General features: G+C 63.8%; 1 protein-coding gene across 11 annotated transcripts in view; it reads right to left on the bottom strand.

The window, feature by feature from the left end:
• Positions 1–12388, bottom strand: part of KIFC3 (kinesin family member C3) — a 40795-nt gene that overhangs the window by 3364 nt on the left and 25043 nt on the right. For all 11 annotated transcript variants that reach the window (XM_079799861.1, XM_079799851.1, XM_079799854.1 and 8 more), the window contains 10 exons: positions 7090–7155; positions 6519–6662; positions 6151–6390; positions 5493–5666; positions 4810–4957; positions 4599–4729; positions 3461–3572; positions 2390–2571; positions 1456–1560; positions 257–387 (listed from right to left, as the gene is read on the bottom strand). In XM_079799861.1, coding sequence (XP_079655987.1) covers positions 257–387; positions 1456–1560; positions 2390–2571; positions 3461–3572; positions 4599–4729; positions 4810–4957; positions 5493–5666; positions 6151–6390; positions 6519–6662; positions 7090–7155 — 1433 coding nt within the window. The remainder of the gene's footprint in view (positions 1–256; positions 388–1455; positions 1561–2389; positions 2572–3460; positions 3573–4598; positions 4730–4809; positions 4958–5492; positions 5667–6150; positions 6391–6518; positions 6663–7089; positions 7156–12388) is intronic.

Below are 12388 nucleotides of genomic sequence, written 5' to 3'. Positions count from 1 at the left end.
CCTCCTCCTCGCCCTCCTCCCTGCCCGCTGGGGGGGCGGGGCCTGGGGCCAGCAGACCCTCTGAGCCGAGTCCTGGTGTACAGCCCCCCACTCCTTCTTCAAGGAGACTCCACGTTCCCATCCCACCTGGCTCCCCGGAGGCCTGTGCCACCCCAGGGCCGCCCACCTGAGGGCCTCACACCTGAGAACCATCCACCTGAGGGCCCTCCAACTGATGACCCCCCCCCCCCCCGCCGCCGCCCCCAGAGCCTCAAACCTGAGGGCCTCGTTGTAGATCTCGGCCGCGCTGACGGTGATGGTGAACTCCCAGTCGGAGGCCTTCTCCTGCACCTCGGAGAAGAGCAGCTGCAGGGCCCGCTGGTTGATGCCTGGGTTCTCAGGGGTTCCCTGGGGGCAGAAGCAAGGCCCCGTGAGCTGGGCCCCTCCCACCACGAGGGTGGCCTGTGCAGATGCTCACAGGGTGCCTGTGGCCCCAGCGCCCTCCGTCTGCAGGCTGGTCTGTCCCCAAACCCCTCGCCCAACTGCAAGCAACTTCATTCACCTCCTTGGGCCTCAGTTTCCCACCTTTAAAATGGTACCACCCTGCCAGACTGCCCTAGACAGAGCAGGGCGCCCAGGTGAAACGCCCGGCCGGGGACAGCACACGGCTGCTGGGAGCCAGATGTGTACCTGGCCCCGGTGAGCCGCCTGGGAGGACAGGGGAACCCCATTTCCCTGCCGCTGCCCACCTTGGGCCGACATCAGGGAGGCCGTGAGCCGGGCTCCAGGTGGTGGAGGGGAGGCCCAGGGGGAGCTCCCGGCCTTTCTGAAAGGAAATCTCACCTGGGCTCTCGCTTCCCCTCTGACGGCCCCTCCCACCAAGGGGCCCTCTCTCTCCTCTTGTCCCGACACCAGGACTCGGCCTCCGTCTCTACCCAGGAAACCGCCCCATCAAGAGCCAGGGAAAAGCTGACAAACCAGACACCCGGGGGGAGGGGGGGTTCCTTTTTCATCTACATCAGGCTTCTTCCCGTAGACGCTGGTCCCCAGGGGAGGGGGCAGCCCCAGCAGGGAGCTGGCAGCTCAGAGCAGGGCTCCCACGACAGTCTTCACCGGCCAGCCTCTCCCACGGGGCCGGGACCTCCTCCGGGGCGGAGACCTGCCCTCATTCATCCGGACAGCCCCAGGGCCCAGCCACACAGCAGGAGCCCAATCAATTCCAGGAGAGCCGGTCCTGAGAGGCCGACTCTGACTTCAGGCCGAGACCCTCCTGTTAGGTGGTTGTCCCCCTGCCTCTCCGACCACCGGGACCATCCAGTGCCCTTGGGCAAGGCGGCCCTCTTCAGGCCCTGGTGACTGGGGAGGTTGTGAAGACCGAGTGAGGCAAAACACACCACGCAGAACCCTGAGCCCCCACCCATGGCAGCAAGGGGTGGTCCTCACTGTCTGAACCCCACCCCGGCAGCGGGCACCCACCTCCATCGTGTACGTCTTGCCAGCACCTGTCTGGCCGTAGGCGAAGATGCAGACATTGAACCCGTCGATGCAGGAGGTGATCAGGGCCTGCACCTCCTGGAAGACCTGGGGAGGGGACATGGGATGGAGGGTGTGGGGCTGCTGGGACCAGGGTCCCCCCCAGCTCCTAGTCCGGCCACTCCCCCTGACCGCTCCCTCCTTTAGCCATAACACGGCACGTGACTGGACACCGCTCACTGTGGAGCAATCGCGACCAACGAGCCAGTGGCACTAGACACCGATGGTCACCGCGCTGCCGAATGACGGACGGGAAGACAGGGCAGAGCCAACACCTGGGGAAGGGCCGCCCAGCCCTGGAGCGCAGGGACCTGCCCCCGCCCCTGGAGGCGCAGCCAAATGAAGGCAGAGGCCAGTCACATGCCTGGCACCTCCTCCGCCTGCCTGCCTGCCAGTGGGCAGAGGACGGGGGCAAAGGTAGGGCCGGGCATAGAGCAGAGCACAGGCAAAACAGGCCTGGCAGGTTGGCCCTGGCAGAAATGAGACAAGAGCAGGTGCTGAGACCCCAGCCTCTCACAGGCTGGAGGGACCCGGCTCAAAGCTGGCCAGGGTCATGTGGCTATGAGGAGCCACGTGGGTGGGCGGAGCCTCGAGGGTGGGCGGGGCCTCGAGGGTGGGAGGGACTGTGCCCGGATCTCTCCTTGCCAGCAGAGGCTTCTAAGGCCCTCAGTCTTAGCTTCCCACCCTCTTCTCTCCAGAGGGAAGGAGGCACCCTGACACCCAGGCTTCTCTATCCTGTCTCCCCCACGCTCACACTGCTTTCTGTCCCCCCCCCCCCCCCCCGCACCATCTCTCCCTTTCCTGGTGAGCGTCTCTGTGTCCCCTCTCTCCACGGCTCTCGGTCCCTTCTCCCCACCCCACCGAGAGCCATACTCACGTCCTGCTGGGAGGCCTTCGGGGAGAAGACCTTGTCCAGCTCGAAGGATACGGGCTTCCCTTTGTGCAGCAGGTGGATGATGGAATCATCGTCGGGATCGAAGGTCACTGCGTTGGTCGCCTCAGGTCCTTCCCCGTCCTCTTTGGTGACTGGCCGGACACGAGCAATCACCCGGATGTTGCCTGGAGTGGGTGGGGAGGCAGGAAGGGGGCAGGCTGGGTCAAGACCAGACGGCTTCCATGCTGGTGCCCACTGGAATCCTAAGCAGGCTAGTGGCTCAGGAGCCTCCTGCCTTCTAAGCAAGGTCCCCAGGGCCACTCAGCTGGTATCAGTCACTCACACTATAGTATGAATTCCCTTACTGGTACATTTTCTTCCTGCGCAAACCAGTTGAGGGTGGGAGCTTCCCCTTGGGGACAGGGAGGAAGGTCAATTGTGGGGCTCGTGTGGCTAGGAGGAGGGGGAACACCTTGGGAATGGCTGGGGGCGGGGTGCCTGGAGGCATGGATCTTCAAGCCCTTCGGTGGGATCCCGGTGCCCCTGGAATGAACACTCCCCACCACAGCTCGCCTGGGTCCACCTTCCCCTCCACCTGTCCACGCCAACTCCCGCCCACGTCTCAGATCTAGCTCTGCCTCCTCCAGGAAGCCCCCAACCCCCTCCTCCCCAGCCCTGGCAACGGAACCCGTCGCGGTTCCCTGGCTGATGGAGGGTCACGGTCTGCCCTCCCAGCTGAGTGAGCGCCGTGAGGCGGGGATGGCGCCCGTGGGCCCACAGCCCGGTCTCCGTGTCTGCAGCAGCACCTGGCACAGGACCGGTGCCCCGGGCCTTGGTGCGGTGAAAGGTGAAACCTCAGGCGTGGCCCGGCCCCAGGTCAGAACCGGCGGCGTGGCAGCCACTCAGCACCCAGGCCCGGGGAGGCCTGCTTGGGCCCTGCGGGGCCTCGGGGCTGGACAGATCCAGGCCCGGGCTGCTCCGTCTCAGAGCTCCAAGGAGTGGTGCTGGGCCGTGGGAGGGGCAGGACGGCCCTGAGCCGGCAGAGGACCCCGTGCGGCGCCCGCCCGCAGCCACCTTTCAGCCGCACCAGCTCGTTGTGGCACTTCTTGCGCAGCTGCAGCTCCCGGCGGTACTTGCGCAGCAGCTCCTGGTTGTTGCTGTTGACCTCCTCGATGGCCTGGCCGATCTGGGGGGACACGCAGCACCGTCGGGGGCAGCGCCACAGACTGCCTGCCCCCCGGCTGGCTGAGCGCTGTCCCCGCCCGGGGCTGAGTCCCCTCTGGGGAGGAGGGTGCTGCTACCGGTTCCATTGTACAAAGAAGGAAACGGAGCCCCCGAGAGGCTGAGCCAACAGGTCAAGGTTGCCCGGCTGCACAGCCAAGAGCGGCATCTCAGCCTCTCGCCCCAGCACCGCGCTCGACCTCAGCTTCCGCTGGACCCAGATCCCAGCTCCACCCTGAGTAGCTGGGGACCCGAGGCAACAGGCTCAATGTTTCCAAGCCTCAGCTTTCCCATCTGTAAAGTGGGGCGAACACCATCTAACGTGTGGATCTGTAGGAGCTGCAGGCAAAGATCTCCACGCTGCATTTCACAGGGGAAAGCAGCAAGATGCCGGGCGCATGCTCCTACGCTGCCCTGTGGGTAAGAGGGCACAGAGCACCCGGGAAGTGCTGGCACCGAGGCCGCCTTCGGGGAGCAGGGCGGCAGAGTCCTTTCCTTCTCATCCGATGCCCTTCTTTCTACCACGTCCATGTTTTCTGACATATTTGAAAGAAGAACTATTTTCTACTCTAACATACATCAGTCTCTCTACCCTGCAGAGCCATCACTGAGATGCAAGGAGCCGATGGCTATAAAAGGCTCAGCGTGTGGGAGGCACGTGAGAGACTGGCTATTCTCACATCCAACAAGCGCAGCTTGCAAAACTGAAATTCAAGCTAACAGCTGTGAGGACGTATGCAGCATGCCTGAAATATGAGGGTGTCTGTAACATGTTAGGGTTCAAGAGGCAGAATAGAACAAATGCCCAAATGCCTGCCCCTGAGCAGACTTTCAAACAGGGTCTGGGTGGCAGTGTGTGTGTGTGTGTGGGGAGGAGGGGGGCACAGTTGTCTGGGGCTCAGTCTCCATTTTGGAAGAGCACCTGGGTGGATGCGGCCTGTGCCCAAGGGCTCAAGGCCTCGCCCAGCTCCACCCCATGGCGGGCACTCACCTCGGCCCTGACGCCCCTGAGGGCCTCCTGCAGCAGCAGCGGGAAGCCGCGCACCTGCCGCTTGAGCCCGTTGTAGTCGTTGGTGAGGGTCCGCAGCGCTGGCTGCAGCGTCAGCAGGTTGGTCCGGACGCCTATGGGACGGGAGGGGTGTCAGGCGCACGGGGTGGGGGGCGGCAGCGTGGGGCGGGCCAGGGCCCAGGTGGCGGCTCACCTGCCAGGTTCTCGTGCACGGCCTTCATCTCCACCTGGGCCCTGGCGAAGGCCTCCTCGATGGCCCGGTTCTTGTCCTCCTCCAGGGACTGCATCTCCTCCAGCATCTGCCCGTGCGCCCGCTCCAGCTCCGCCTCGTACATGGCGATCTGGCGGCCAAGGCCGGAGGCTCAGTACATGGGGCTGGGGGGGCGGAGTTGCCAGAAAGAAGCCCTGTCTCTTCTTACCCCCTCCCCCCACACCTGAACACAGGTGCATGCACACGCACACGCACAGGAGAGGGGCAGCATGGCCATCTCTCCCGCACGGAGCCGTGAGCGCCGTGCAGCTACTTCCCTCCGTTGCTCTAGCACCAGCTGGGTCCTGGCCTTGACAGGTGTGCACACCCCAGGGGAGCGTGTTGCTATGATACCGACTAGAGCACCCTTCCGAGAGCAGGTGTGCGGAGCCCGAGGACTTTGTGAGAAGAGCCTCTTGCGAGTCGGTCCCTGAGCCTCACCGTGAGGTGTGACCACAGCATTTTATAGATGAGGAAACAGACTCTGACAAAACTGGCCCTTGTTCACACCGTCAGCGGGAAGAGGAGGGCCCAGAGCCCGGTCTGTGGCCCTGTACGAAAGGCCGGCCTCTGCTGCGTGCTCGGACTGCCCCACCGCCATGCGCACCCCCACACGGCCTGCACACCTGTGCCCGCAGCTGTGCGGTCAGCTGGTGCGAGCTCTGCAGCTGCTGCTCCATCTCCTTCAGCACCTGTCTCTGCATGGCCACCTGCTCCTGCAGGTGCTGGTTCCGGGTCTGGGACTCGCTGAGGGCCTGCTTCGTCTTGGACGACTCCACCTCCACCGTCTTGATGACGTACTGCGGGCGAGAGGGAGGGGAGCATGGAAGTGTGAGTGCGCCTCGACCTCACTCTGAGGCCCTGAGACTCAGCTGGCCTGGGGAGGGGACCCTCAGGGACATCCCACCAAGAGCCCCTGAAAAAAACAGAGACGCGGCGAGGCCCTGACTTCCCAGATGGCTGCCAGGGCCCCTGAAGTCGTCTCCTCTTAACGAGCCCCTCCGAGCCCAGCTGTGGCCCCAGCCTCGGCACAGAACCGAGGAGAGCAAAGATGAGGGCACCCAGTGATGCCCTATGTCCACGCCTGGCCTGCGGTGGGCACCTCAAGCAGCGGTTGCCAGATGCCTACCATGTGGCTGGCCCTGGAGAGCAAGAGGGCGGACAGGCCAGGGACTGACTGAGTGCAGACCTGGAGCGCCGCCTTCACCACTCACGCCTGCTCCTGATGCCAGCCCTGCCCCGGGCACCAGGGGCCCAGCGCCGAGGCACAGCCCAGGCTCCCACCTTGACGGGCGGCGACTGGGCCCGCAGGCTGGCGATGGTCTCGTGGCTGTCGCGCAGGCGCCGGCTGAGCCGCTCCTCCTCCTGCGCCTTCTCGGCCAGGCAGTCCTTGAGCCGCAGCTCCACCTCGGCCAGCCGGTCGGTCTTCTGCTGCACCTCCAGGTTCAGCTCGGAGAGCACGCTTTTGTTCTCCGCCACCTCCAGCTGCAGCTGGGCCAGCCTGTCCCGGAGCTGGGCGCTCTCCTGCAGACGGGGACAGGCCAGGACCCGTGTGAGGCAGACAGACAGGCGGACAAGCCGGCAGGGTCCCTGTGAGGAGCTGGTGCCCTGTTAGGAATGGGCCCTCGGGGACCCCCTGGCCCTGGGCTCACCTGGCTGTGCTCGCAGCCCGCGCAGGGGGCCGCCGGCTTTGCACGCAGCTCCTGCAGCTCGGCCTCGCAGCGCCGCATCTCCTGCCTCAGCTGCTCATTCTCCACCATCAGCAGGTCCCGGTGCTTCTCCAGGTCCGTGCCTCCCTGCGGAGTCAGCCCAGGGGGCATGTGGCCAGGGCCCGTCAGGGGGGAGCAAGGGGGGCAGAGTGTGTGCAAGGGCAGGGGGTGGGGAGAAAGACAGGAGAAAAGAGAAAGGAAGGCGAGCGAAGGAGAGAAGGGGCTCACGAAAAAAAAGATGAAGACAGGAGAGAAAGATGGAGAGGGCGGTGAGACAGGAACTGCTGCGGCGCACCCCACCCCCATCCCCCATCCCCCTATTTTCCTGAGTGTGAAAGCCACACGTCATATTTATACAGAGTTCACACTCCTGTTTTACATCGCAGGGGAGAATTCACCTCCCGCCCCGGGGGCGTCACGTGACCCCGGAGGGCCTGTGAAGGTGGTAAGTATCCGGGAGCATTTCCCAGACGGGACGCCGCCCCCGCGGGGCGGGATGCGTTGGTGGCCTCACCAGCTCTGATCGGAGGCGGCTCACTTCCTGGGCCTGGCTGATGAGCTTCTCCTTCAGGCTCTCCACCTGCCAGCACAAAGCCAGGGTCACAATGAGCCCTGCTCCCCTCCAGCCCACACCCAGGCCTCGGCCCAGCCCTCCGGGTCCGAGCATCCGGCCACGCCTGGGACTCCAGGTGAGAGACACCTGGCCTGGGCCTGCCAGCCTTCAGCACCCTCTCCCACCCAGGACCCAGCGGCCTGAGCTCCCAGGCCAGTCTGCGGGCAGATGCAGCTCATGTGGCGACCCCTGCACCCTCCGGGCTCAGGCCAGGCGCAGCTCACCGGGAGGCGCGGGAGGCGGCCCCTCAGGATGCGTGCCTTGCACAGGCCCCGCCAAGGCCTGACCTGCTCCTGCATTTGTAACTTTATGTTCTTTTCTCTTAAAAGGCCCCCGGACTGTATAAACGGTAGGCACCAGAAAGCCAGGACCCGTCCTTGCCCAGCCCCTAGAACTTTCCACCTGAGTGGTTCCTGGTGAGGCTGCCTGCGGAGACGGGTCCGCCAGTGAGCAGGGCACATCTGGGACCTGCGTCCACCCCAGCTCCCAGCATGCCTTGCAGGAGTTGCGGCTGGGTGAGAAGGGGGTGTGCACCCCATCCGGAGGCGAGGGTGACCTGGCTCGGCGGAAGCCCTGGCCAGGGAAACCAGCCCCCAGCCGGCAGATCCCAGGATGGCGACCCTCCCGGGAGCCGACCTCCAGCTGGCCGCAGACCTCTCCTTGGCAAAGAACCCAACATGCACACAAGGACTTTGACTCTGACGTGAGCACGTTTGCAGTTTTCCCTGCAGAGCATTCTGGGATGCGCACCGCATGCCCTGGACTCACCCTGAGGAGGGTTAGGGTGTGGCTTTCACAGCGGGCCACGGAACAGTGTTCCACTGCTAAACAGCAGGTGACAAAGCCCCCCGCCTCCAGGGCCACCAGGTGAGGCAGGTGAGGGGCAGTGTGGACTGGACCCCCAAGATCCCCTGCAGGAGGCAGCCACCGTGACCCGTGGACGGGGCCAGGAGGACACAGGCTCGGTGTCGCCAACCTTCCGACCTTTCCAAAGAGGCCAGACCTTGGGGTGTCCGGGGTGTGTGTGTGCAATCTCCAGACTCGAACGGCTGAGGGGCCTTCAACAGCCTGCGGCATCAGGACCAGGGCTCCGTCTTCCGGGCCCGGAGAAGGCGGCTGAACCACGCGGCTGTCGGGCCTCTGCCTCCCTGGGTCGGTGGGGAGGCAGCCGGCCATGGGCTCCGCCCGCCTCTGAGGAAAAGGCCCTGACACAGCGCTGTCACTCATGGTTGGGGACAAGGATTCCAGAACACAGACCCAGAGGGGGGCTGGGAGGCCCAACCTGGCTTCCCACGCCCTCCGGGTAGACAAGTGTTGGGGGGCGGTTCCCTAAGGGCACAGCCAGGAGAGCCGGAGGGTCCATTCCTACAGCCTCCCCCCCCCCCCCCCAGCAATGTGCTGGGCCATGGGCCACGCAGGTGGCAAAGCTCATGCCACTCTGCACGCTCCCGAGACCCCGCCTGCCGAGCCTGATGGGAGGGGTGCTCAGGGCCTTGGCCCCACAGGGCAGCGGCCGGCAAACTCATCAGCCAACAGAGCCAAACACCAACAGCACAACAATGGGAATTTCTTTTGAGAACCAAATTTTTTAAACTTAAACTTCTTCTAACGCCACTTCTTCAAAATAGACTCGCCCAGGCCGTGGTATTTTGTGGAAGCGCCACACTCAAGGGGCCAAAGAGCCGCACGTGGCTCGCGAGCCGCGGTTTGCGGACCACGGCCCCAGGGGAGTGAGGAACAGTTGGCACAGGCAGCGTTTCATTCCTGAGCCACAGACTGGGAGTCACCTGAGCGCCAGCCTCGGGGAAGGGCAGCCTGTGGGCACGCAGCCCGGCATGCACCATCAGCTGTTCGCCGGGAGCTTTAATGACACAGGGAAACGTGTCTCCACACGAAGAAAAACCCAAAACAAAACCTGCGAGCAGTACCACAAAGGGGAGGTCTCTGGACTATAGAATTATATGACCGACTCTTTACGCTTTTCAGTCATTTTTAAGTCTCAAAGAATGTGTGTGCCTCTTGCACTCCCTTCACCCTCAAACAGGCGGGTCTATTTCCTTTTGAAAGGTTGGGGTCCCCCCTCCCCAGGGCCCTCCCCTAGAAATCACCCCAGCACGGTCCATTTGTGAACGGGCGGCCCAGACAGGCTGTGTCCTCGGCGCGGGCTGGGGGTGCTCTGACCTCGTGTCCCCAGCGCGCTGCCTGGCACTCAGACTCTCAGACTCGATGCAGCGGAAGTGGGTTTCCCAGCATTCCCCGGGGGTCAGGATGCCACCTGCCGGCAGCCAGGCTCCGGTGTCCTTGCATCACAATCGGAACCCTGGGTGCTCTGGGCTCTGCCCAGAACTCTGAGGGCGCCCCAAACGGAGGTGCCTACCAAGGGGGCCGAGAGCCAGGTGGGGGTTGAGGGAGGGGCTGTAAATCACTCTTTGGCCAGAGTGTCAGACACGCAGGCACCTCCTGGTTTATCGAGGGCAGCAGGGGACGCAGCTCCACACGGGGTGGCTGGTCAGGCGCAAACCGTCCATGGGGTGGGTGACAGCACCCCGCAGGCACGCTCCTGTGGGGGCTGGGGAATGAGAAGCTGCCCAGAGGGGTCTGCTTCCGGAAGGCTGGGGTGGGGGGACCAGGAGTCCCTGAGTCAGGAAAACAATGAGCAAAAAAGACAGAGGCACCCAGAGGACCTCAGATGGGGACGCCAGCGGGCTCAGAGCAGTGAGGGCAGAGGGGGGGCTGAGGGTGAACCAGAGAGAAGGGACTGCCCGGGAGGGAGCCCCAGAGGCACCCTCTTTGTGCACCCACCATGGCTCTCCGTCGGTACGAAGAGGGAGGGGCCTTCTCTATTGCTCATCACCGGCCCAGGCCCAGCAGGTGCCCAGCACACATAACCACCTCCAGCACCCGCACGGGCAGCCAGCACACTCCAAGTGCAGAGCCGCACGAGGCAGGCGCCCGACAGGCGGCTGTGGGGCTCCAGGCCAGCTCGGTGTCAACCTCAGGGAGGAGGAGGGACCAGGCTGGGCATGGACCACACAGGTGTCAGCCAGAGAAACTGAGCCACGGGCCTGGTGCAGAGGAGCCTTGGGGTTGCAGGGAGCCGGGGCCTGACAGTTACATCTCCTGGCGGAAGGGGCCGCCCAGAGGGCGGGGCCGCCCTGCGCAGATGTTTTCTCAGCTGCCCCCCATCAACGCGACAGCCAGCTGCTCCCTCCTGCCCCGCTGGCCCGGCCCCAGCTCCTCCTAGGAAGGAAGGCTCTCCAGGGGCCAGGGGAGGCGAGAGGGCCTGGGGAGCCATTGGGCCTCAGGAAAACAGCCAGAGGCCAGAGGGGCAGCCCCAGAGAGAACCCCACACTGTCCCCAACATGCTCCCTCTCCCAGGAGCCCTGACTCCTGGATCCGTGACCTCTGACCAGGCCTGGCCTGTCCAGCCGGCCCTGCCACGTTTCTGCATCCGAGTCCTTCTGCCACGGCGTGGACCCCAGGCCAGAGGGACCAGGTTCCAACACAGACACCACCCCAGCCTCCGGACAACCTTGGACAGTCTCAGCTTCGCCACGCCCCTGGGTTTCCTCCTCTGTGTGCTGGCCCGGCTCCAGGGACGGCCCAGAGGAGGGGGGTTCGAAGCCACCAGGACATCCCCTGGGGCTGTCATTGCCGACGCCCAGGGGGGGTCACCTCTGTAGCCCAGCCCCCCGTGGTGGCCAGACCAAGACCTGGCCTCTGTGGCCTGGGTCAGCCAGGTGCTCGACTGAGAGGGGACCTTTGGCCTGAGGGCTCCCACAAAACCTCCACCTGGCACTCACCAGGGGAGGCCTGAGAGGTCTCCTGCAGCCCTCACGAGCCCCGCTACTGAGTCGGCTTCACCAGCGGGGAGGGGTTTCTTCCCTGTGAACCCCCCAATCCTGAGGCAGGTACTATTATTATGCCCATTTCACAGGAAGAAAAACTGAGGTTCCAAGAGATTAAGCCTTGGTTAAGCAACTAGCTCAGGGTCACCTGCCCACCAAGTGGCAAACCTAGGATTGTAACTCAGCCGCCCCCCCAGGTCGACCCCCACAGCCCTCACTCGATTTTTTTGTTTTGTTAATCCTCACCTACGGATATTTTCTTCACTGATTTTTTTTTTAAGAGGGTGGAAAGGAGATAAGGAGGGAGGGAGAAACATCGATGCGAGAGAGACACATTGATTGGTTGCCTCCCACACGTGCTCCAACTGAGGCTGGGGAACAAGCCTGCAACCCAGGTACATGCCCTTGACCGGGAATCGAACCCGAGACCCTTCGGTGTGAAGTCCGATGCTCTAACCACTGGACCACGCCGGCCAGGGCAGCACCCTCACTCAACCACAGCCTGGTTTCAGGAAGAGCCACGCTCAGACGGCGAGGCTGGGAGCCAGGCACCAAGGCGACGAGGTGGAGGGACCCCGCGACCGGCTTTCCTTAGAGGTCAACATGGAGAAGACCAGGAAGGGCCACGTGTGTCAGCCCACAGTGAGGCTGACCGGAGACCGGAGCGCGCAGGGGCGGCCCTCACAAGGCTCAGCGCTTTTCAGCTGACCATCCGTGTTCCTGTCCACGCTCACTACTGACCTGCCCAACAGCCACGAAGCCACACTTCCCAGCCTGGTCTGACACCGGGAAGGGCAGGCTCCGACCGGACTGACTTCCTGTGGCCGCGCAGCCAGCCAGCGGCAAAGCCAGGACCAGAATCCGCCCCGGATCCAAATCCAAACTCCTCCCTGTGAAGGGCGTGGTAGCACCCATAGACCGGACCATCTCCTCGGGCCCTGGTATCATGTCCCAAGGTCACACAGCTCATGGGGAGGGCCAACATCAGGATTCGAACCCAGCTCCGGGCCCACATGGTTGACCACGGCTCCACAGGGTAGGACCCTCTAGAGAGAGGCTCAGGGACTGGAGCTTGAGGGGCAGCCACTGAGAAATTAGCAGAAAAGAGCTGACAGGATGTCTGAGGATAGCCCGGCCGGTGTGGCTCCATGGTTGAATGTCAACCTATGAACCAGGAGGTCACAGTTTGATTCCCGGTGGTCGGGGCATAAGCCTGGGTTGCAGGCTCGATCCCCAGTATGGGGCGTGCAGGAGGCAGCTGATCATTGATTCTCTCTCATCATTTTGTTTCTATCTCTCTCTCCCTCTCCCTTCCTCTCTGAAATCAATAAAAATATATTTTTTTTAAAAGG

The sequence above is a fragment of the Cnephaeus nilssonii genome, assembly GCF_951640355.1.
Source record: "Cnephaeus nilssonii genome assembly, chromosome: 20".
Lineage (NCBI taxonomy): Eukaryota > Metazoa > Chordata > Mammalia > Chiroptera > Vespertilionidae > Cnephaeus > Cnephaeus nilssonii.
Note: the sequence above shows the minus strand (reverse complement) of the source record. Positions and strands in the feature narration are given on the sequence as shown.